This window comes from Aotus nancymaae, unplaced genomic scaffold, assembly GCF_030222135.1.
Source record: "Aotus nancymaae isolate 86718 unplaced genomic scaffold, 86718_ANA_hifiasm-v0.15.2.pri h1tg000002l, whole genome shotgun sequence".
Classification (NCBI taxonomy): Eukaryota; Metazoa; Chordata; class Mammalia; order Primates; family Aotidae; genus Aotus; species Aotus nancymaae.
In genome coordinates this window covers 60,214,949-60,241,153 of record NW_026988413.1, presented here as the reverse complement: position 1 = coordinate 60,241,153, position 26,205 = coordinate 60,214,949, and the positions used below count along the sequence as shown (strand labels likewise).

At 32.8% G+C, this 26,205-nt stretch overlaps 1 protein-coding gene across 7 annotated transcripts in view; it reads left to right on the top strand.

The window, feature by feature from the left end:
* The window catches only part of CACNA2D1 (calcium voltage-gated channel auxiliary subunit alpha2delta 1), a 490,964-nt gene extending 465,908 nt beyond the window's left edge, over positions 1–25,056 (top strand). For 5 of the 7 annotated variants that reach the window (XM_021674268.2, XM_021674265.2, XM_021674253.2 and 2 more), the window contains 13 exons: positions 782–844; positions 1,534–1,637; positions 2,524–2,610; positions 3,830–3,897; positions 4,295–4,333; positions 5,883–5,954; positions 7,167–7,319; positions 7,422–7,474; positions 9,145–9,200; positions 9,604–9,733; positions 11,641–11,750; positions 12,124–12,206; positions 20,973–23,804. In XM_021674268.2, the coding sequence (XP_021529943.1) occupies positions 782–844; positions 1,534–1,637; positions 2,524–2,610; positions 3,830–3,897; positions 4,295–4,333; positions 5,883–5,954; positions 7,167–7,319; positions 7,422–7,474; positions 9,145–9,200; positions 9,604–9,733; positions 11,641–11,750; positions 12,124–12,206; positions 20,973–21,089 (1,135 nt within the window). In that variant the 3' untranslated portion in view covers positions 21,090–23,804. Of the gene's footprint in view, positions 1–781; positions 845–1,533; positions 1,638–2,523; positions 2,611–3,829; positions 3,898–4,294; positions 4,334–5,882; positions 5,955–7,166; positions 7,320–7,421; positions 7,475–9,144; positions 9,201–9,603; positions 9,734–11,640; positions 11,751–12,123; positions 12,207–20,972 lie in introns of all 7 variants that reach the window. The other 2 variants (XM_021674256.2, XM_021674264.2) reach the window with 1 other exon arrangement.
* The last annotated feature ends 1,149 nt before the right edge of the window (positions 25,057–26,205 follow it).

Here is a 26,205-nt window from a genome sequence, read left to right as displayed (position 1 = left end):
AATTTCCAGTCAGTGTTTAGTTGGATTTCTAATAGCACTACCATACATCCAGTCAAGAAAATCTGAGTGTGATTCTTATTTATAATTCCTTCTCCACCGCATTTTCAATCACTAATTGCTAAATATTTCTCCTAGCAATATTTTCTTCTCTACCTCATAATCAAGGCCCTAAGATCCTGTTTCTAGGAAAACACAGCAGCTGATTTTTCTGCCTTTAGTGTTCTCCATTCCTCCACCTGCAGCTCCTAGTCAGTGCTCCATACAATTCATATTTGCAGAATCTACTTCTAAAATGCAGTTCTAAGTTTAAGATACAGGTGAAGCTCTCTAGCATGGAATTCAAAATCATTCATTAGCTGACCATTAAGAAACTTGCACATAAAACTTTACTTCCTGGTGTTTCTCTCCTTTTGCCTTAGGTTTTTGTTGTTGTTGTTGTTTTTCACCAAATATCAGCAGTCTCTGGTAGCTTTCCTTTATACATACGTTCCTCTCTACAAGTGATTATCTTCCTGCTTTCTGTGTCATCACTGTCAACTCATACTCCACGTTCAAAATGCATCTCAGCTATTTCCCATGAGATGTCTTCCTTAACATCCCTCTCTTAAATACTAATTTCATAGATATTTAAATCATTACAACATAGTTGTGCATCTGTTGATATGTTTCCTTTGACTTCCTTTACTTTTCAAACTTGTTTTCTCTTTGTATCACCAACATCTAACTTTGTATCTTAGAGTATGTTCAACAAAACATTTCCTTCTTTTGTCTTGTGTTCCAGCAAGGGAGTGAAAGCACGATTTGTTGTGACTGATGGTGGGATTACCAGAGTTTATCCCAAAGAGTAAGTTCAAATAACATCTGTAAAAACAAGTATATTACAAAGACTGCACCAAGGATTTGTACATTATTGCATGAGGAAGCCATTCCTCAAATAAACTGATTGCCATTAGATTAAATTGGAGCCATTGTTTACAGCATTTACATTATGAAAACATTTTATTTCTCTGAAAAATAACATTATAAAATTCTTCAATGATGTTATTGCTTGCCAAATATATTGACTACAAAATTTAAGAGACGTTTAAAGAGATTTTGCTTTTTGTAGACACAAGCTAAACCAGTGAATTGAACACAGTGATTATAGCCTATCAGCAATATTTATGTAGCCCTTTATTATCTTTCACTCTTCTTTGATGCATCTTACCTCTGTCATCTTCAGAACAGTCTATGAAGCAGGCTGAGTAGGCACCCATGCTTACTAATGTTAATTGACCTATTAACTTACTTGTCCTGTTACCTGACTAGTAAACAGTGGAGTAAAACTAGGAGTTAGCTTTTTCTGATTCTTAATTTAGTGCTATGCTGATGCATTGCTCAGTAATGAGTATCAGTTATGCTATCAATTACCACTAACTTCTTTAGACATACCTGAGATATAGACGCATCTGTAAAGCTCAGCAAGTCCACACAGGATAAAGTAGGTTATCAGGTGGAGTAAAGAATACAAATGATGAGCCATTTCCTCCTTAGGGCTGGAGAAAATTGGCAAGAAAACCCAGAGACATATGAGGACAGCTTCTATAAAAGAAGCCTAGATAATGATAACTATGTTTTCACTGCTCCCTACTTTAACAGTAAGTATTGCTTTGGAATTCAGCTTTTCTCAATTTTTAAAAAATAAATTATTGCTAGTATCTGCTTTTCCCCCAAATCACTACAATTTATGTTAACTACTCAGAATAGTCATCATTAAAAATAGAGTATATGTAATGCATTAGAAAAATAGAAAAGAAACATCATTTAGTTGAAGAGGCAAAATGCATATACAGCAAACAGTCACCCAGTAATTTAGAGATAGCATATCTATCAGGCATACATAAGAAATTGAAATACATGTAGATAATCCCTCATATTACAACTGAAAATGTATTGAAAGACATTTAATGAATTAAAGTGGAGTAAGTGCATTAATTACATTTTATCAGTATTATACAATAGAATATTTATAAAACAATAGCTTATCTTTTAAAACATTTTATTGAGTTATTTCCCAAAAACCTTATAATTTAATTCCTGAACATCTTTGCACATAGGCACTATTTGCTTTCATTTTCATAAATGGGGAAACAAGTTTAGAGAATGTCAAAGCTTTGCACAGTGACATATATCTTATAAAACACAAAGTCAGTTTTATGCATCCAAGATCAATCTTTCCACTGCACTTCAGCAGCCGCCATAATATTTTAACAAATGAAGCAGTGATTTGGCATGTATTCATTATGTTGTGAAAGCAGAGGCAACCAAGCTAATTAATGTCCCCAAATCGATTAATACAAACCAATTCATAGATATTCCAGTAAGCCTAGTATACACAGAGGAAGAAGAGAGGAAGGAGAGCACAAACATTTTTATAGGTTATAGATGCTAGAATTTTTAAGCAAAATACTATCCATCTGTATCTAATGGCAGAAAATCAATATTATTATTCAATTTATCTAGATAGCTGTTTTTTCTTTTTAGAAAGTGGACCTGGTGCCTATGAATCGGGCATTATGGTAAGCAAAGCTGTAGAAATATATATTCAAGGGAAACTTCTTAAACCTGCAGGTAAGGATAAATATTAAATACAAAAACACAACCAAAATTAAATGTTACCTGGCATTTATATTATAAACTGGCAGTGTTTACCAAGAAGGTCATCAGGTCTCAAACAAAATAAAGTCAAAGACATGCACGTTTTTAAAAAATTAAATAAAATATAACTAGTTACCTATGGAGTTGTGTTAAAATCAGATTGATACTATGTAGACTTGAGGAATTTTTAAGACAATGTGTATGTTTATTCTCTGACACAAATTTGTGGAATCAATTTAGTATAACCAAAATTTTTAATGTTGGATTAGCAATTCTCCAGAAATCTCTCTTAATACTTTAAAATACGTATAAAGGTATATGGCCAAGGAGGTACCTATTTGTACCTAAAAAGTTAAGTTTCCAGCAGTGAGGGAAAAGATTAATGATCGCATATATAGACTATGTTCTAGTAAGTGTCTGTTAAAGTGAATTAGGTAGGGAACAGTTGAAAACTTACTATGAAATATATAGAAAAATAACTTTTGGGGAAAATAGGCAAGTAAACAAAAAACAGTGAAAGTGAGCATCAGTGAGGATTGGAAGTGGGCTAGAGTGAGTGAATATAATGAAGTAAAAGTTGTTAGTTTTTTTGATTGTATGATTCCATGTTTGCAGGTTTAAAACAGAGTATTTAGAGCCTTCCTGCTCCTGAGGGCAGCTTTACACATGAATTCACTCCATCACTCACTCACTAACTCATTCCCCTATTCCTTCATTCACTCAATTGCTCATTTACTTACTAAATCAGTTATTCTCTCAGTCATTCATTTATTCAGCCATTCTCCTACTAACTAACTCATCCACTCATCTGTTCACTCTTTCAGCAAGGATTTATTAAGCACCTACTGCAAGCACTGGTGGGTTTAGGGAAGCCTCTTAAAATATATCACTTGAATGACCTCCAGTTTATGAGGCTCTCCTAGCACTACTGTTTTTATTTAGCTTATTGTATTAGTTAATTGGTCAGGTTATGGCTAATGAATAAACTGTTTTGTAATTATAAATTACAATTTACGTAATGGTTTAAGAGCTGTTAGCAGTATTTCTTAATGAACACCACAAGACTAAAACATCTGTAATAAACTATAGTCAACCTGATACTTGCTTTCGAAATAATTATCTAAACTGTCATATTGCAAAGGTTGTATTACAGCTAATTCTGTCTTTGAAATAATTCAAATTAATTTTTCAGTTGTTGGAATTAAAATTGATGTAAATTCCTGGATAGAGAATTTCACCAAAACCTCAATCAGGGATCCGGTAAGATATTTTTTAAAAGTTCTTATGCTATATTTAATGTTTTCAAAATTCAATAGAAAAAAAAAAGGTCCTTATACAGTGGCAAATACATTCTCAGTCCCACTACACTGAAGCAAAATTCTGAATTCCTATTTTTTCAAATGTTGGTTATTTAAAATTAGTCGGTATGTAATAAAAAGTATTTCAAGGTTATAACATGGAATGCTAGTTTATATATTGATTGACATTTTCTAATTTTAAAGATAAAATGATTTTGTTTTTTATGGACTAGGCTATTTAATCTTATTTTTCTACTGGATAAATTATTCCAGAATGTCTAATTATAACATGGTAATAATATAATTAAAAGCCAACTTTTTAAAAAATGTGAGGTGTTAATTGCATTTTTGTCTTTCAGTGTGCTGGTCCAATTTGTGACTGCAAAAGAAACAGTGATGTAAGAAAACAATTTAAAATAACTTTTGAGTATAATATTTTCTTGTGTTACTCTTGTTAGGACTAGAATGAAAAAATATGCAGGCATTTTTAATCAAATACTAAAAACTAAGGACATGTGAAATAATATATTCATTTGAGTTTACATGCTTTTGGATTTGAACTTAAAATTCTTGAATATTTAAAAATATGTATATGTTACGGGAAGTTAAAAAATAGTCATGTCAATATGATGGTTCTCTTCTGTCTCAGTTGTGTTACATTCTGTTGATACATATTTATCTTTAGCTCTATTTCTTGATAGAAAGTTTCTAACCAAAGCAACCTTATTGGTATCAATGTAGTTATCTCTCACCTATCACACTTTCTGTAAATTTGTTCACACTGTATTATACAGTTATAGGAAAAAAATTTGAACTAAACCCTTAAGTATTACAATTTATTATAAAGTTCTACTTACATGGATTGAGTTTTAAATTGTCTTGTATTACTTTCACTTCCATTTGAGAAATTGAAAAAGGAAATGTGAACTTTGTTCAAAAGTTGAAGATGCTCTAAGAATGATCCTGGATAATTCTAAAAATTGAATAACGATGAAACAATATTTTCTTCCAGTCTTCTTATATGTGTCTTTATATTTCCAAGGGAAGCAAGGGGTTCATATCATCTTTATCACTCCTCCTGTGAAATTATAAGCCAATAATTTTAATGTTTTTTGTAACTTATCTATTTCACATAGACTATGTAGTAGCTGTTTTAAGAGCAAAGATTTTAGTAATAAACTGCTTCCATATTAGGAAAATGAAATGCATTATGTCCTCAACTTTGAAAATAATGTTTTTATTTGTGATTTTATTGAATACAAATTATTATATTGATTTTCATACATTAAAACATAATTTAAACTGGGTAGGAATTTATCCTGTGTTTCAGGATGAATAAAGTATTTTCTTAACCATGGACTTTTTTGTTTTGCATTTTGCTTTTAAATCTCCAATTATCCAACTACATATTTTTAATCTAAAAATATGAAATAGTTATAAATAGTCTTATAGTACTGACGTGTTTTAAGTTTTGCTTTTAAATCTCCAATTATCCAACTACATATTTTTAATCTAAAAATATGAAATAGTTATAAATAGTCTTATAGTACTGACATGCTTTAAGTCTTGTGAAACAGGAAAATCCTAAGTATGTGTTTAAATCAGTTATTCATTATTAAATAATTTTCTCTATCCAATTTTCTTGATCATTTAGATGACCCAGAAGTAGTAAAAAGATTATTTCTAATTTGCTCTTATGATTTGTTCAGACTGAATTGACAGTCTCAAGTGGATGGTTGGTGTTGGATTATCAAGCCTGATGGTTTGATATAAATCTATGCATGCCTTTATTTCATCAGAATTTTATGAACATATATGTTCGAGAAGATAGAGTCATTTAAAATTTTCTATTTTTGTTTCTCTAATCATGTATCTATAATGGAGTAATGATAATCTAACCTCCTAACCTTCCTAAAAATGTGTTAACCTTTAATTTTATTTTGATAGGTAATGGATTGTGTGATTCTGGATGACGGTGGGTTTCTTTTGATGGCAAATCATGATGATTATACTAATCAGGTATGTACCTGAAGTAAGAGAGAATTAAGATTTCCAAAGTGTGTTTCCTGGATCAACATTACAAAACCTCTTTCACCGTTTTACAATGCTTAATATTATGTAAGCCATTAAGAAATGTATGCTAAGTCTAGTTTTTCTTTGTTATTTCATTTTACATTTTAGTACTAGTCCCATCAAAACATGGGATTTTAACATGATATGACCTTTTTAACCTTTCAGAAATTTAGAAAATTTTCACTTCAATATTTTTCAGTTGATGATATCTAATTTAATATATAGCTGGTTAAAACTGACGTGATTTCTAGTCTCAAATCTGCAAACTGGCTGGGCATAGGCTATTTGGCTCATAAATGATTTATATTAGCTGCCAAGTAATTTCACTTCTGAATCTGCATTCCTAGCTTCTCTTAAAAAAAAAAAAAAAAAAAAAAGGCAGCAAAAGAAATCTCAACACTGGGCTTTTTTGTTTGTTTTTCTGGATGGCAATGTTTATAGGGTGGAGCCAATTACCTTGGGATTGCTCCTCTCGATGGGACTTGCTCCAGTTCGTCACAGTCCCTACAAGTTCTTTTCCTAGGCCATCCTGCTCTCATCTATACTACTTCTCTATCCCCAGGACGGCATCTGAGTTTTTGTTTGTTTTTTATTGTCTATGTTTAAGGTGAACAGTAAAGTGTTTTGATTTGCATAGTTAAGTGATTGCTGCAGTCAATCCAATTAACATACCTGTCATCTCAGATTGTTAACCTCTTTTTAGCAGTATGATAAGAGGACCTAAAATCTACTCTCATCAAATTGCTGGCATACAACACAATATTATTAACTACAGTCCTCTGTTGCACCTTGAATCTCTAGACTTACGCATCCTACGTAACTGCTGCTGCTTTGTACCCTTTGACTTACACCTTTCTACTCTCCACTCCTGTTTTATCCATCTGGGAGGCATTTGATGGTGGTTTAATGCTTAGTAATATGTGTCCATTCCTTCCGCAAATAAAATATCACACAGCCCGATTGAGGAATGAGAACACGCTCATTTTAGTTTGTTCACAGTGTCACATGCACGTTTCTCACATGCTTTTGTGTTTAAGCTCCTCAGTTGTAGTTGCGTTTCTTTGTATTATTTCTTTTCACTGCAGTGATGATTCCAGGGTTCATTTTTGGCTTACGTTTTAAGTACGTGTTACTTTATTTTTTTTTTTCCTTCACCAGATTGGAAGATTTTTTGGAGAGATTGATCCCAGCTTGATGAGACACCTGGTTAATATATCAGTTTATTCTTTTAACAAGTCGTATGATTATCAGTCAGTATGTGAGCCCGGTGCTGCGCCAAAGCAAGGAGCAGGACATCGCTCAGCATACGTGGTGAGTAATATCCACAGTCTAATCCGTTCTTCTCCAGGGGATGCTCAAGTGTCCTCAGTATCAAGTAGACTACCCAAACGACTTTTTTATTATATTTTATAGCCATCAATAGCAGACATATTACAAATTGGCTGGTGGGCCACAGCTGCTGCCTGGTAAGTCAAAATTTTAGTTTTATTAGTTATGAAAGAAAGAAGTTGTAAAATAGTAAAGCATCTGATGAAAATATGGATTTAAGGGACACTCAAATTTTTATTAAGGGAATTAAGATTTTTTCATTCTCTACAGCACTTACTGGTAATGTTTATAGTTTTTCCTAAGTGAACACTATGAAGTTACCATTTAGTTTCTCATATGAAAACAGTGTTATGCTGATGTAAACTTCAGCCCCTTTAGAGTCTGAAGGTTTTCTTCATGTTTGTTATTGCATTTTACATTTTGTACTGGTCCCATTAAAAGATATAGTTAAGGATTTTAGCATGATATGACCTTTTTAACCTTTCTTTCTTTCTTCTACACATCAGTTGAAATTCTTTTCACTTTTTAAAATATTTTTTTAATGTTATATTAATTTCTGTAAGAAGTTACTATTTAATTGTCCTTAATATCCAAGTTGGATGTCTACATTCATCAAATTCATGACATAATGACAACCTTCTACCTCTTTACTATTAATACAAGGACTGGCATAGTTTTAGAGGCATCATGTTGCTGAAATGGATCTAATTCTTTTCATTGATTCTACCTTCCAAATCTCCCCTATCCCCCATCTATGTACCCTATAACCTATGAAAATAAGACATTTAAGTGGTTAATTGTAGCACTGTGGACAGTCTGGAAGATCACTTTTCTCATTGTTTAGTTCTGGTCAGTCAGGTAATTAAACCAGCTGTTACATCAGGGATCTATGATCTCCCTTGTCCCTCTCCCTTCTGGTTTTTTTTTTTTTTTTTTTTTTTTTTTTGTATTATCATAGTACTGTATTGTTCAACCCTATTCCATGTAGATTAATCTACATTCATTTTATATTTAGGTTTATCCAGCTAAAATTAAGTGATTATATCATTAAAGCAGCAAAGAAGATTTTAAGATTTAAAAATTTTAGATTTTTGAAAACATTTAGAATTCTGATGTGATTTTATATATTAACTTCTGTAGGTTTTTAAAATTTCATCATGACCCTGAAATACTTGCCTTTACATCCCCTCCCCTGCATTTTTAAAACTAAATTCAGTTCTAGATATTTGGCTCAGTGGTCAGTTACTATAAAACTGAAATGTGCTGTATCTCTGTACATAATATGTATATTTTGTTTTATGAATGTCACATTACATATTTACAAATATATTCTATGTTACAAAGTAAATAGTTAAATTCAAACCCATAGTATAAACTGCATTGTTCCTTTGTTGAGGATAGAGGGGAATCCAAAAAACAAATGGTTTTAAAATCTAAAATAAGGAGAAGTAATGAATGTAAAAACCTATGCACTGAAGCACTGACCTTCTGCCTCTTAGAGTGGACACTTCTGCTTGATAACATTGCCTGTCAGGCCTCTTCACACATTGTCTCTCACTTGGTCCTGAACAAGATCTGAGCACTTCTGACTTCATGACTTCTTTTACACATTAAAGAAACGTTACAATGTGTTATATAATTTTAAAAGTACTTAAAAACACTCCTAAACTTTCTATGAACAAATTCTCGACCTCTCATTTTTTTTCCCAAAAGGATCAAGGGAAATAGTATTTATGCATATGTGTACATGCAAAAACACTTGTTTGTTTCCTAGATTTTTATTATTTTATTTATTTGAAAAATTCAGGTCTATTCTACAGCAGTTTCTCTTGAGTTTGACCTTTCCACGACTCCTTGAGGCAGGTACGTAAATGCTCACAGCTTGTCATAACAATAAAAACTTTCTTTTTGGATGTGCTTGAGTTCAACAAATTCAGAGAATCTATGTGTGAGAAAGAGAAAACAGGTCACCAACCTCATAATTTTAGAGCTAGAAACTTTTTTGTCAAACCTTTCCTAATGTTTTAGAAATTACCTAGGTCACATTGGCCTTGAACTCATAGCTATCATGTATTTGAATTAATTTATTCTATTGATATTTATCAGACATCTACTAGGGACTGCCATGATATTACACAGCAGTAAACAAGCCAGTCGAGGCATCCGGGTCTTATACATTTATTTCGCTCTGTGAGAAGTGAAGACTCTGGGTGACTGACTACAGTGGCCCGTCCTAATGATGTTCTTTGTTTTTACCCCCCACAAGTTGAGATGGAGGATGACGACTTTACAGCCTCCCTGTCAAAGCAGAGCTGCATTACTGAACAAACCCAGTATTTCTTCGATAACGATAGTAAATCATTCAGTAGTGTATTAGACTGTGGAAACTGTTCCAGGTAATTTATTTCTTTATTTCTGGAGTAGTCTGATTTCATTAAGAAATTGTATATATTGTCATAATCATTACAGAAAATGCTGAAAATTATGTTGGAGTCAGAGTTATGAGTAATTGTTTTAAGTTGATGTCGGAGATCTTAAGTTTCTCTTTAGGCTTTTAAAAATTATAGTTTTTTAAAATTCTAACTTTGATAAGTTAGTGGTTATTTCTTCAATAATAATTACGTGATCAAGATAATTACTTTCCCTTTAGGCAGAACACAGATAAATTTGATTATATTAGAAATTTTTAATATGGGTACTTTTAGAAAAAAATATTAAAATACAAATTTGCAAAATTAAATATATTGCTAATTCTAAATAATTCTAAGCCAAATATGATTTCTTTTTCTATATCATAACTAAACAGATTTACAAAACAAAAGCCTTATTTTGTTTTGTTTTCACATCTAATCTTCTCTGACTTGAAGAACTGAATGTTATCCTAATTTGAATTTGAAGCAACTGGGAATAAATACAATTTTCTTAGACCATGATTAATGCTAGTATCCATAAAACATCTTTTAAAATGTTGGGAAGAGATGGAGAATTTAATTTCATTGTAATGAGGATAGAGGAGAAAGGCAAAATGAAGATTTTGAGGGGAAAGTCATAAGTCATGCCACAGGATCCCTGAGAACAGAGCAGCGAGTCACAGCTTACAAAGCACAGAATTGAGACACTGTCTGTAGAGGTGGAGGGAAGGTTATTCTAGAAGAAATGTTACCACAGAGGAAGAAATACGAGGAGGTGAAGTAATCTGAGATTATAGAAGTGCCAGAATAGTTGAACAAAAAACCTTTTTTTTCCTTCAAGAGGGGCTAAGCAAACTATCATGAATTTTTAGTAGATGTGGTCAGTATGTTTTATGACTTATCTTTAGAAAATCTTTGTCCAAGGAGGAGGTAGAGTATATAAAGAGAAAAAGAAAGGGGAGGATGAGTCAAGCATGAACTCTCAAAAAAAGTAGACTATCTTGCTTAGAGATGAGCATATCAGGCTATAGACTTCAGGAAATTGAATTGTGGCATGTTTATTGGATACATCAGAGTTTCACAGTAATTGGCCTTTTATTAATGGACATCCAGCAAGAGCAATGTGTGCTTAAACAGCTAAGTTAAAGTGAAGGTCAATATAACCAAGACATTACATTGAATCATACTTTCCTTTTAATTTGCTTTATGAAAATCAAAGCTTAACAGGGCAAAAACATAAAATCCCACTTCTTTGCAAAATGTATAATCATAAAGAAATAACTTTAGTGATATATTTACATTTTGTTACTAAAGTAGAAGCAACTTAAGGTGTGGACAAAACGGGATGGAATTCAAAACCCTTGATTCTGTCCTTGTCTGTGTTGTCCAGTGCAGTAGTTACCACCCACAAGTGGCTATTGAAATTTCAACTCACGTTAAATTAATTACAATTAAAATGTTGTGCCTCAGTCACACTTGTCACATTTTAAGTGCCCAATACCCTTGAGTGGGTATTATTTCCATCTTCACAGAAAGTTTGTTTAATAGCACTATTTTGGGCTTTACTCTGCCCTTAGGCTGGGCAAGATGCCTAGACATTTTTATATTCTCTGTTTTCCTATCTGTGGAAATAAGGCAACTTTGGCATCTTTTCAGTGATAAGTATCAGAATTCTTTGTATCTGTTAATGCTTTAAAAAGGTCACACATAAAGCATCTATTGCAATTTTTTAGTATTGATTTGACATAGGTAATATGTTCATGCTAATAAATGAAATGTTATTTTTCTTCTAAAATCATACTCCTATTGTACTATTGTGATGGGAATGGTTTTTCATAGGTAAGAATCTCTGAAAGATACTCATTTTCTATGATACTATATCTAATTTGCAGAATCTTTCATGCCGAAAAGCTTATGAACACCAACTTAATATTCATAATGGTTGAGAGCAAAGGGACGTGTCCCTGTGACACACGACTGCTCATACAAGCAGAGCAGACTTGTATCCTTTGACATCAGAGATACTTGGAACAGAAAACCATTTTAAAGTAATGCATCTTGAATCTTGTCACATTGTTTGTGTTCATAAAGAGAAAAATATTAGACTGCTTTGATCACCTCACAAAGGCAGAATGGATTCCTGACTCAAAATTTGGTTTGAATGTCAAGAATGATTATGCTGTACATGTCCCAGAAAAGGATAATTCACAGTTTAGTTCTTTAAATTCCCATGTACTTGAATTGATTGTGTTGGATGAGATCGATGATGTATAAGTTTTCTCTTACGTATTTGGGGAAATATATACATTGCCTTGTATTTATTTTTAATCATGTGAAAAAAAAATATCATTAGATTCCTTAACAAGTTTCTTTAGCTGATGGTCCAGATCCTTGTGACATGGTTAAGCAACCCAGATACCGAAAAGGACCTGATGTCTGCTTTGATAACAATGTCTTGGTAAGATCACACTTCTACTGGATTAAAATACTATAAATTAATGGTCACTGTCCATAAGAATTCAAGGAGACAAATTGCAGTTTTAACTCAAATAATGACTTAACCATAGTTTTTCTCATTAGATTGTTTTCATTTCCATAGTTTTCATGGTTAGCATAAACTTAACAGTTGCTTCTTTTATATGCCCTTCCCACAGAAATTGTGCTTTCAAACACAATTCCAATCAGTTTACTAACAATCCAAGGTCACAAATCTGATTTTCAAGATTAATAAGTAACTAATAGTAAATGTTAATTATGATATTTGTTGCCTCCATTTATGTTCCAATCCTGAAGATATAAAAGTTAATTTTATTATATTTTTATTAGTTATATTTAGTCTTCAGTAAACTAAAAAACTTGTTATACAGCCATTGTCTTTTTATATAGTTTTAGTTTCTTTTGGATGGTTTTTTATTCTATTACATATTAGATTTGTTATTTCCTTTAATTGTAGTAATTTCTTTTTCTAGTGTTTGAAATTAGACCAAGTCAATTACACAGGGTTAGTATGATAAAATATTACAATCATATTTAACATATGTCACTTAAAGATGACTTATTACTTTTCCTATAGTCCAGCTATCTTTCCCTAAGAAATACTAGTATTTGCCTAAGAAATACTATTCTGACTTACTGTGTATTGATTATGTACAAAGCATGTAATACAACAGCTTTATGCTTTTAAAATTCTTAAACATTAGTTTTTTTCAAACATGAAGTCCATATAAAAATCTGTCATTTTAACTGATTTTAAATATAATACTTCCCAATTCTGATTCTTCAAGGTGTGCCACCGCATGAAGTGGTTCGCACACACCAGTGAGCATCCAAATTGTAAACAATTTATCATCTGATAAATTGTTTATTCTAAAAACAGATCAGAACATCTACTGATTAATGTGCATTTTTAAGAGTTACTTATTTAGAATAGGTTTACCTACTCAAATATGTAGCTGCATTTGTCCCAGAAAGGATAAAACATTTTCACAGATAATATTATACAATTGGATAATATAAATTTTAAAAAGAGCAAAGAAATAAATTCAGTGATAGACACTAAAAATGCAAGATGGACTAGCCAGTCAATCCCTGTTATCTCTGTGAGGAACTATTGATCATTCCTCTTGCTAGGGAAAGTAATTGAACATTGCAACTAAGGGTTCTTTTTAAATCATTAAGACATATAAAGTACAGATATGAGGACTCCTGTTATTCTGTCTACTACACCTTAAGGAGGTTTGCCCATGTAAAATTATTTCCCAAAGAATGTTTTACAAAGGGCCCAGTGTCATGTCACTCATTAGAAAAACTTCACTCATCAACTATATGTCACTAGTTTTTCACAGTAGGAAGATTAAATTCAGATGAACTTGAAAAATGATTTAAAAAACTCTCTACTGCCCAAAACATTATCATTCTTGGAGGCTCTATCTTTTGATCAAGGCATTAAAAAGATTTGACCAAGACAAAAATGTTCAGCAATTGAAGTTCCTATAAATTATATATTGGGTTGTGTGTGAAAGTACAACTGTTGCTCAGTAGCTTGGTGTGCTAATAATATCTTGTGTTTCTTTAGCAGTGGAGTATTTTGGTAATGCTTATTTGCAATGGTCACTGTGAATCTGCTCTGGATGGAGGCTCACTTTAACTGCCAGCAAATTGCATGAAATCTCATCTTGTATGTCTTCTTTTCTGTGTTTTCTTTCCTTTTCCTGTACTTGCTACTTTGCCCGTTATTAATAGGATCAACTTAAATGCACAGCAAGTCATGCCTGTACCATGATGTCAGCTCCTATCTTCATTTTACTGCAAGTTTTCATGTGGTGTGGATGGTCAGTCACTTTCTCTAATTTTTCTTTGTTTTTGTTTTTGGCTTCAAATTTTAGAAAATCAACCATATCCCTAAATCTGAAACATTAATCTTCCTGAAACCAGGTTATTAAAATCTCAGGACCAATGTTTTGTAAATATCTGATTTCAAATGACATGTACATTTCTAATCCTAAACGAAACAGTTTCCAATATTGATGTACAAATTGTCATTGCAGAGGCAGATATTACATGTTTCATGGTGTCTTACAAGAACTACCTAACAACAATTTTTAGAGATGGTCATCTCAAATTTAATGAACTCTTTCAATTCTTTTCTGATTTTTATAATTTTCTAAAATAAATCTGACTTCTTAAATAACTTTTTATATTTTACTTTCAAATGTCAATATTCTTATTGAAATATTTTAGAATAAGTGCTTCCAGTTTCTATGTTCATTTTATTTAAAATTACATACATTAGCCCCAAATTATTAACCTTTTAAGAAATGTCTGAGTTCTATAATCTATACTACTAAAGAGATGTTTTGGGGCTTGCATTTGCGTTCTGTGCTTCATTTTCTATTTTGCAATTTCTCATGCTCTGGAATCATCATGATTGTGTTACTAGAGCACACACTTTTGTTGTGTTTGTCATTGGTTTCCAGGTAGTCATTGATTACGAAGCCACTAGATGGAGATGTGGCCATGACTATGAATGGAGTGAATTCACAGGCAGGGCGGTGGTAGAGGGTGGGGAGTGGAATAGCAGAGGGAGTCTCAGAAAATAACCTCATTTCTTCTGGGATGATAAAATAATGGTTTTCATGGTAAAAGCCTCCAAGTAAAGGAAATGTAGTTGCTTTAAAAATTAAAAATACTAAAGTATCTCCACATACACATTTTAAAAATTGATATATAGGCAACTATTTGAAATATTATTGATTCCTTAAAGAAGTTCAGAGGTAGTCAACCATTACACAAGAAAAGAGTAATCAAATTATGTTTCTATAATTTCCCTTATTTTCCCTTTTGATTCAAAGTTTACTTAATCACAGAACTTTTAGATAAGATTTATAGGTTATCGGTTACACTAAAAAATATGTAAGTATTGCTCTGGAGTAGGCCAGCTCTCTTTTTACTTTTCTCTTAAAAACCTATAGCAACAGCCAGGCACAGTCACTCATGCCTATAATCCCAGCACTTTTGGACGCTGAGGCGGGCAGATCACCTGCGGTCAGGACTAGGACTTTGAGACCAGCCTAGCCAACATGGTAAAAACCCCTTCTCTACTAAAAATATAAAAATTAGCCACAGGTGGTGCTGTGTGCCTGTAATCCCAGCTACTCCGGGGGCTGAGGCAGAAGAATTGCTTAAGGCTGGGAAGCGGAAGTTGCAGTGAGCCAAGATCACACCACGGCACTCCAGCCTGGGTCACAAACTTTTTTAACCTCAGACCCCCCCAAAATAAAATTTTCCTATTATGAAACTTTCTTCCCAGCATAATTATAAATCTATCACCACGGACTCAACTAGATATTTATGCCAATAATATGCTTTATAAATTGGGTTTGCATAAAATAGTAAATTTCTCAATAGATAACCATTGACTTGTTTTACTTCTTTGAGTAATAAACATTAGCTTTTTCATTTGCTTATCTTTTGTACTTGTGTGTGACCTGAGTCTTCATAAAGCTTGTATCAAAAAGTCTTGTTTGAACACTTGAGTTTTGATGACGTCCTCATGGTATGGAGCTTCATAACTGTATATGTATCATCTATCCTTCTGATATCTATCCTGTTTTTGGAATAATTTTTCGTACATTAAAAAACACATTTGAGACGCCTTAGTATTACTGTATCACAGGAATACATAATAATATGGATGATTGATAGGTATTTTACATTAACAAGACATGGTTTCAGTATTTAAAAACATAGTTATCAGTATAGAACAGTGAATCCACTTAGTGCTATTTGAATGTTGATATAATGATATCAAAGCAAGTATTATTTTCTCTACAAAAAACAATGAAAGGTTAGTTGGCAGTTGTTTCCCACATTAAGGACCAATAAAAGTCATGGTCAATGCTCCAATATAGTCTGGCTGAAACTAGCAATTCATGTTGGATTAGGTTCTGCTCACAGGTAAAGTAGAATGGTAGTGTAATTTCTAAAGTCTATCAAAGGGCTCTTGTACCCCGTAGAGTTCAGAAGGATACAGATTATACGTATACAATGTTGAAGCTCTATACTATGAGGACTTCATCAAAACTCAAGTGTTCAAACAATACTTTTGATACAAGCTCACACAAGTACAAAAGCAAATGAAAAAGCTAACGTTTATTAATCAAAGAAGCAAGCCAATAATCTGTGCATTGAGAAATGTATTATTTTATGAAGCCCAATTTATAAAGCATATTATTGAGTACATAATCTGTCTACATTTGAAGAGCTGAATGTGTAAGAGTGTTAAGGTGCCATGTAGGAGAACAAACTATTTGCCAGGGGCATTATTCCTATTATTATGCAGTACCTACCTGCCTAAACATTTTTAAATACAGATTTTCTTTGAAGTTGCTGGTGGTGACTTTAGTATAGACTTACCTGAATTCAAAAGTTAGTCCGTGATTTGATTGATGTCTTCACCAGTGATGTGCCTTTTGAAGGAAATTAAATGATGGCTGTAATTCAGAAAAAAGAACAAAAACCTATTAGCCAAATGACCAGAACATTTTCTTTTGAAAAATGTATTTCTAAATTGATTTAATAAATTAAAAATTATTAAGCTTGTACTGTGTGCAGTTATTTGTCCTAGGTTCTGAATGGGGAAAGAGAGGCAGAGTAAGAGTTTTGAATTTTACCGTTGTTAAAGATTTTAGCCACTGGTAACACATGCTGTATAAAGAAAACTTTGCGGCAAAACCGTATGAATTTAACTATGGTTTAGATTTTTTAAAAGAGTAATGAGAAAGAAAGGAATAAAGAATTCTCAGTTGATCTCTTTATTAGCACAGTCTTTTAAGAGAGATTCCCCTATAAGGAAGTCTAATAAAATTAGTTTTATCATATTTTAAAATAAATATATATAATATTGGCACTGCATTCTTTTTCTGTTTTTTAAAGAAACAAAGTACCAATCTGTTGTTTTCTACTAGAATAATCATTTAAAAGACCAATTTATTATATCTGATCATGGTGTCAGTGGGATTTCAGTTTCTATAGGACAGAGAAAATGCTGAGTTGCTCCCACATCAGTCCATTTGTGATTTAGAATGTATCCCGTAATAAGACTTTGAAATTATTCTATGAAATACATTACATGGGGTTACATCATGCAAAATGCAAGGGAAGACACGATCAGGAAACTTAAAAGGCACGTTTTTCAGTGTGAACCGACATGCAGGCTACAGGGACCCCAAATATCTAAACTACAACCTGCCAAATCGAAACAGACATGTCTCATCATCACACAGAGGAAATGAAATAAACACAAAAATAAAAACACTGAAATAAGGGCCAAAGAGAATATTTTTCTTTCCATAACACATTTGTAGAGTATAAAGATGACAAAATATATTCTTAATACACAAATGGGTCTTGTGCGGTAAATTTTATTCAAATTAACAATCACAACTGGGGAGTACTCCTGGTTGAGTGACAATTACTTCTTTGTTTCTAAACAGTCAATGTGTGCTGCTTTATTGAGTACCTACTGTTCATTTATCAAATAGTTAACTGCGTATCTAGCCACTCTTCTGGGTGTGAAATACATTTACACTAAAAAGTATTTGGTGTTTTTAACAAATCTGATATTCAACTTTTACTGGTACCCTGTTTTTAATCTGGTTACCCTCCCTGGAGAGAAAGGTATCTGAACAAAAAGAACAAATGCAAAGGCACTAAGATAGTAAACACCTTGGCCTGTTGTAGAGAAAGCCAGTGTTATTGAAGCAGAGTGAGTAGCGGGGAGAGGAGAAGGTGGGAAGATGAGGAGGCAACCAGGCTCCAGACCTCATAAGGCTTTGTAGACCTTAATAAAGGATGTAGATTGTGCTCTGAGAATGATGAGAAATGTCAAGCAGGAAGTGGAAGAATGCATGGTTTTAGAAGACTGCCTTTTGAAGAAGTGTTTTTAAAAGGGCAGAGTAGCAGCCATGGGGCAAATGAGGCAGCTTTTGCAAAAGTGGAAGCAAGAAGTAATGGTGACTTGGACCTGCAGTAATGAGAAGCAGTAGGTTTGGTGATGTATTTGGAAGCTAGACTTAGGAGGATGGATTCCCAGCTGAAACCCCAACTCTGCAAATAATATAAAAAAATTAGACATGTGTGGTGGTGGACACCTACAGTTCCAGCTACTTGGGAGGCTGAGGTGGGAGGATCACCTAAGCCCAGGGAGGACGAGATCATGCCATTGCACTCCTGAGCAACAGAGTGAGACCCTGTCTCCAAAAAAAAAAAAAGGATTGGATTTGAGAAAAAGAGAAGAATCGTACATGACTCATAATCTTTGGCATTATCTACTACTCTAAAAGTGCTATTTACTGATATTCAGAAGAATTATATTTGGGGCAAGTCAAGTTTGAAATCCCTGTGAGACATACAAGAGGAGGGAGTAGAGATCAATGAATACAGAGGCCAGAGGAGAATACAGGATTGAACATAAAAAGTATGAGTTATTAGGAAACACACAAAATTTAAAGCCATAGACCTGGATTAGATCATCTTAGAACAAAGTGTAAAGGAAGAAGAGAGGAGAAAAAAGTAACGCCTGGAAAAGTCTAACAACATTTTAGAGAGTATGAAGAAAAGGTCAAGCCAAGGAGAGATACACAAACCAGTTTCAAGAAAAACCAGAGGAGTGTGTTAGCCAAAAATACATGAGAAAGTACTTCAAAGAGAGAATGTCATATATTTGTCAAATGCTTCTGAAAGGTCAAATAGGATAAAGACTAAGAATTGATTACTTTATGATTCTGTTTAGATTTGGGAGATAGATTTGATTGAAACCAAAATTTTTTCATGGATTCTTTTGTCCCAGCTTCCTTTCTTTTTAAGAAAAGAGTTCTGCTGCCTTAAAATATAATTAAAGAAATAAATTTTATTCATTTACTATGTGGCATCACTGTATTAAATCCTCATGAACAAAAGGAGCCAAAGTTCTTGATCTTTGGGAGCTTAAAATCTTTGTAAAATTATTCTGAAAGAAAATTATTCAACCTATTATTTTGATTATTGGAACATCTACCTTGGATTAGTTGATTCTTTAAAGATGTTAAATATATAGTCTTTCAAATAATCCCATCAGAAAGTGGGCAAAAGACATGAATAGACAATTCTCAAAAAAAGATATACAAATGACCAGCAAACACGAAAAAATGTTCAACATCACTATCAGAGAAATGCATGTTAAAATCACAGTGAGATACCACCTTACTCCTGCAAGAATGACCATTATCAAAAAATAATAAATGTTGGCATGGATGTGGTGAAAAGGGAACACTTTTTATACGGCTAGTGGGAATGTAAACAGTATGGTGATTCCTTAAAAAAATGAAAAGTAGAAGTACCACTTGATCCAGCAGTCCCACTACTGGATAACTAACCAGAGGAAAAGAAGTTGCTTTATGAAAAAGACACCTGCACATGCACGTTTATAGCAGCACAATTCACAATTGCAAAAATATCGAACCAACCTAAATGTCCATCAACCAATGAGTAGATAAGGAAAATGTAGTAATATATACATCATGGAATACTACTCACCCATAAAAAGGAATGAAATGGCAGCATTTGCAGCAACCTAGATGGAGTTGGAGACCATTTTTCTAAATGAAGTAACTCAGGAATGGAAAACCAAATATTGTATGTTCTCACTTATAAGTGGGAGCTAGCTATGAGGATGCAGAAGCAAAAGAATAATATAATGGACTCTGGGGACTCAGGAGGAAGGCGGGTAAGGGATAAAAGACTGCACATTGGGTGCATTGTATACAATTCGGGTGACAGGAGGTGCACAAAATCTCAGAAATCACCACTAAAGATCCTACCCATGTAACCAAAAACCACCTGCTCCCCAAAAACTATTGAAATAAAATTTTTTAAAAATACAAAATAAATACAAGGTATTAAAAATGAAATTCACTATGTTCAAAGGAATTAAAGGATGTGGAAAAATGTTATCATAGAACCTAGGGATAAAAGATAAATAATACGTTTGCATTAGGAGGGAATGAAATGAACTACTACTAGACTGTGGGGAGTTAATCTGAGTATATTCATTCTAATATTTCTTGGTTGTCTCAAGACAAACCTCTTCCTAACTTTATTTTGGATATATCTTTTCAGAGTGTCCTTTCATTGTTTATGGATCACATAGATTATTTTTCATTTTACTTTAATTCTTGATGAAGATCCAGATACTATGATTGCACTCTATGTTGAACCTTAGAAATTGGATATAAGAAATATGGGAAATGGAAATTTATTTCTTAAATTATTTATTTTACCAGTCCCAAACTTCTCCATGTGGAGCATAGTTGCTAAAATCATAATTCTTGGGAATTATAAAACATACTATTAAATTTTACTTTGTGCATTTATAAATATATATGATTTTTGATACTATGAAAGTTTTTACTTTAAAATTAGTATATTATTCAAACAGTATTATTATTTTCTTTCATAATCATCAAAATCTAAAACTAAAACTTTGAAGCATTTGTTAAATGATGCTACGGAAATTGCTTTACCCAAAATTCCTCAATGATAAAATCTAGGAGAATGTAATTTATTTGGATTTCAATTAAAGCAGTTTTATAAGGTAAGCTCAGAAGTGAACTAAAGATGGAATACTCTGAAAGATGTGTTCCAAAGTATTTTTCAAGATTTTCATTTTTCTCTATTTTTACAACAGGAGGATTATACTGACTGTGGTGGTGTCTCTGGATTAAATCCCTCCCTGTGGTGTATCATCGGAATCCAGTTCCTGCTACTTTGGCTGGTATCTGGCAGCAGACACCACCTGTTATGACCTTCTAAAACCAAATCTGCATAATTAAACTCCAGACCCTGCCAAAACATGAGCCCTCAATTACAGTAGGGTCAGCTATCAAATTAGACAAACATTAGCTGGACCTATACCATGGCATAACACTAAGGCGCAGACTCCTAAGGCACCCACTGGCTGCATGTCAGGGTGTCAGATCCTTAAACGTGTGTGAATGCTGCATCATCTATGTATAACATCAAAGCAAAATCCTATACGTGTGCTCTATTGGAAAATTTGGGAGTTTGTTGTTGCATTGTTGGTGATTATATGTGAAAGGGTTCCCCATACAATTGTTTATGAATCCTAAGAAAGGTATTGATATTGACCTGAAATCTTGACTTGCTGCAATTTTACTAAGAAAACTTCTAAGGGGGAAGAAATTATTTTTGCCTTCACTTACTCTTCTGTTAAAAGATAACTCCTACTTTGAGTAGCAATTACTGAAATACATAGAGAAAGAGAGAGAGAGAGAATTAACATTGGTCTAAATTGTTGAAATATAAATAATGGCTAATTTTCTATGAAAAATTTGCCATGAATAAAATGCCTTATGAAGAACGGCTTCTTTGCCAAAAATAAAACACAATTGATGACCAATCACATTTTGGTGGGGTAAGGAATTAATGGTTTGAAAATAGTAACTAAGAAATTATTAAACTAAAGGTGCTTGAGGGTGAAATTAGAATATGTGACATATTTCCTCATAAATGTAAGCAAGCCCTTAGTAAATGCTTTGATGTAATGTTCCTTTTGTTCACAGTACAGTTATGCAGTGCTAGCCAGATATTTAAAAATGCTCTAAGAAAAGCTTGTCAGGGGGGAGGGGGAAATGTTTTTCTTGTGATAAATGAACTTTGGTTTACCAAGGGTATTTTGCATGATGCTGCTGCTATTTTAACTTTTCAGTTCTTTTTTCTCTTACTGTAGAGTGTAGTCATTGAAAAGTTAACTGAGTGACATTATTGTTATGTAAGAATCTGAATCTTGCAGTGTAAATGCACTTAAGTCATCTTTTAAAATGTTGTTAAACTACTCTGAATATACTGTGCAATGTAAAGGCTGAATGATTGGGGTTAGATAAATGGTGAAATGAGAATTAATGAATTTTATACAGATTTGTGCTTTCGCCTGATAACCTATGTACAGATATTTTAAGTACATAAATCAGATTTGACACATTTATTTTTTGAAAAGTACATATATGTTCGCAATGAAGATTCATCCTAGGTTTCCTCTTTGTTCGTTTCAATAGTAGCACATACAATCCAAAAGTTCCTGCTACTGCTGCTTTTGCCCTTCCATTTTAAATGGTATAATTGTTTGACCAAAATTTCCATGCAATTTGATAAGGGTATTACAGTAATCTGAACAAATAGGAAACCTTGAATCTCTATGTATGCACATGAATACTTGATTGTGAATAATAAAAGTTGTTTTTTATACAGCCTCATTGGTGAAAATGGTTAGTGTAGTAAATCAGGTATTTCATTATAGATTAATATGGTAGCAGATTATTTATGCTTTTAAAAATTATTTTCTGGAGCAAACAGTATTTGAAGAAAGGGTAAAAACTATGAATGTGTAATTCTAAGAGTTATAATTTTACTGAAGGCTGAAAGTATGTCGATATTTTTTATGATAAAATGCAGTCTTTCTTTTTTTGGGACATGCCAATTACTGGTATGTGTATATGCTGGAAATTTTCTTACATATCCTTTTTAAGTCAAAGTTATTAACATTATCCAGCATGCTTTAATATGCTCCACATATCAAAGATATAACCAATTATTTAGTGTAGTTAAAAAGATAATCTTTGTTTTGTTTTTAGCTTTGCATACATTTGTAATTCCCTTCCACTACCAAGATACCTTAGGTACCATTTGTGTACATTTCTTTATTTAAGATTTTTTTTTTAATTTAAGAAGGGGGGAGGGGGAAATGGAATCACTTTGCCAACTATTGTTCTAAGAGTTGACATCAGTTGCCATTTCTAATGCATTGTTGTGACTTTATATCGTCATTCATAACTGCTATTGACATTTTAGAAAACACCAAAGTGATTTAAAATGTATGTGGGAAAAAACTTCTCACTCTAGTAACAGTGTTTAAATCATGTTGTTTGTTAAATATTTAAAAGTGCTTGTTCAATTTTTGCTGGACTATTTTAAATCATGATAGTGTTGGAAAGGGGGTATCAAAACATAAAATTGTTAGTTTGTGTATATAAACAATGCACATTACAACAACTGAATTGCTTCCAGCATACAACAAACTACCTTAAAATTATGTTCAAAATCTATTAAATATATTTTCATGGCTAATGTCGATTATATGTTTTCATCAACTACATTGTTCTTGTATTAATTGTGGTTAAACTTGGCATCTCTTGGCAGGATCCTATTTGATTTCTGTTGCCATCAAAATATATTTACATGTATGAGTTTTGCTATGAACCTTTATTTTCTGTTATAAAGTTATGTATTATGACAACTGTAAGTACAACTGTAAATTGGGTGAGAGCAAGCTGACTAAAAATTGTTCCCATGATTAATATTAGGCTTCATGCTAATATTTAAGCATACTTTTTTTTTTAAGACAGTAACACTCATCCCATCACATTATTAAACTTACTTATTTTTCTGTGAGTTCTGTTGACAAGAACTTAAATTATAGCCTGTTATTAATATTGATCAATAACTGAACAGTTCAACAGATCAATAAAAAAGTGTATACACTGCTTTTACTATTTAATTTTTGTTATACTCATGGCTTAATGTAGTCAGTCACTAAAAGTTCAAATAAGTCTGGCAATGTTGTTGAGTAACAAGAAAGAATTTTGCATTAATGATTTCTTTATATTTTCCTCATTTAAACAACCAGCATTACTGCCAAACACCAACCGTGGTCCATATTTGTAACAGGTTTTTAACATGACATAGTTAGCAAGTTTGATTGAAGAGATTTTTAGGTCCTGGGCCTATAAGATTTTAGTATGATCTTTTTTCATGTTTCTAATGCTTGAGGAGTTACTGCTTAACTTGGAAAAAAAAAAACAGTGTTGCTGCCATTTGTAAGTTTTCCTATAATATTCCTTTTATTAACTTCAAAACTGGCCTTACGGGGTTCAAATAGGCAGTATCCCTTTTAAGTGACCTTTGCAACCCAAGTGTTACTTGCTTATTTGATGCTCTCTTGTATTTTGGATCTCATTTAAATCTTTGTCTGTGACCAACAAAGCTTAAATTTTGTCTTAATTTAAAACTCTGAATCTATTCCATTGATCACGTTAGACATTAAAATGTTTAATGGTATAGTCTGACCTAGTGAAATAAAATGGATGTTGTGACTTTTTTTAAAGAATAGAATGGAATGACTATTTCACTTCCCCATAGTTTTAAATATTTTTTCATCTAAACTTGTATTGTTTCCCATAGCAGAATGGTAATATTGTTAATATTCATAGTACATTTCTGTAAAGAGTAAACCAATAAAATGTATCAAGTGCTGGAAAAGTTCCAGATTTTGAAGAATTAGACAACGCTTACCAATAGTTACATCTACCTTATTTCTAGTTCGCACAGTTATCTCAAAGAAATTTCACTGAAACTAATGGGATACTGTCTTGTGTAGATGCCAACTGAGTTTATAATGTGACCTAGTAAAGCTGTCTTTTTTGTTGTGTCAGATCATGCTTTTAGAAATACTTTTATTAAACTACTCAGTGTGCATTCATGCAAAAGGCCAACTGGCTTTTGTGAACAATAGATCTATCTTTTCTCCCCTTTATTATGTTCTCTTGACACTTTTGTGAAAATTATCTAGCCTGAGAAAAACATTTTGTAAAAATTTGTATAATACTGTTATAAAATATTTATAATCCCAGAAAATGTTGTGTTAAATCTTGTGCAAAAACAGTATATTCAGAATAAAAGTTTATCATTTAAAGCCACCACACAGTTTGGGTTTTCTGCTTTTTTAAAGATCCAGTTGAAAGAGGCAAATGGCTCTGTCATAAATGCATTTTAAGAAGGTAGGCCTTCTTATGGAGAGAACTGTGGATTGTGGAAATGAAAGTTGGGATTAAATAGTACTTTTAGAATTACAAACCTCAACTCACACAAATACAGTCAATCCTTGAACAACATATATTTGAACTGCATAGGTCTACTTATATATGGATTTTTTTCAACCAAATACAGATTGAAAATACAGTATTTGCAAGATGGGAAACCCACATATACCAAGGGACTACTTTCTCTATACTCAGATTCTGTGGAACCAGTTTCCAGACTTAAGTACGCATTGATTTTGATGTGGGCATCTTGAAACAATCCCCTGCATACACAGACACCTGTCAATGCACTGGCAACACCTTTACTTAAGTCTAACCTTCTAATGTGCCTTTTCCATCAGGGCATTTAGGAATGTACTTAATCAGACTTTGGACTTCTTTTATTTTAAAAAAAATATTCCCTAGGCAAAAGTAATGTTTCTATGTTTCTTTTCTTTTCTTTGAGATGGAGTCTCACTCTGTCGCCCAGGTAGGAGTGCAGTGGAATGATCTCAGCTCACTGCATCCTCTGCCTCCTGGGTTCAAACCATCCTCCTGCCTCGGCCTCTTGAGTAGCTGGGACTACAGGCACCCACCACCATGCCCAGCTAACTTTTGTATTTTTAGTAGAGATGATGGTGTTTCACTGTATTGGCCAGGTCTAGAACTCCTGACCTTGTGATCCACACTCCTTGGCCTCCCAAAGTACTGGGATTACAGGCATCAGCCACCACACCTGGCCGTGTTTCCATGTTTCTTTAAAGACATTAGGAAAGTATATTAAAAGAAACAAGTTAGAATATCTGACGTGCATATCTTCTATGCATCTAACATTTGAACAGCAGCTGAGGCAATGAAATACAAAGATTTTTCCCAAAAAATCCTATTAGTTTCCTTATAAACTTATACCAGCTACCACCTGCCTTCCTATGCTCACCTGACAAAGTGATGAGTCTGATATTGTATGGAATCTAGTATAACATAAGCCTACTCATCTTTTTTCTTCTGGAGAATTTGAAAAATACCTACGTATGGGTGGAATGTAGT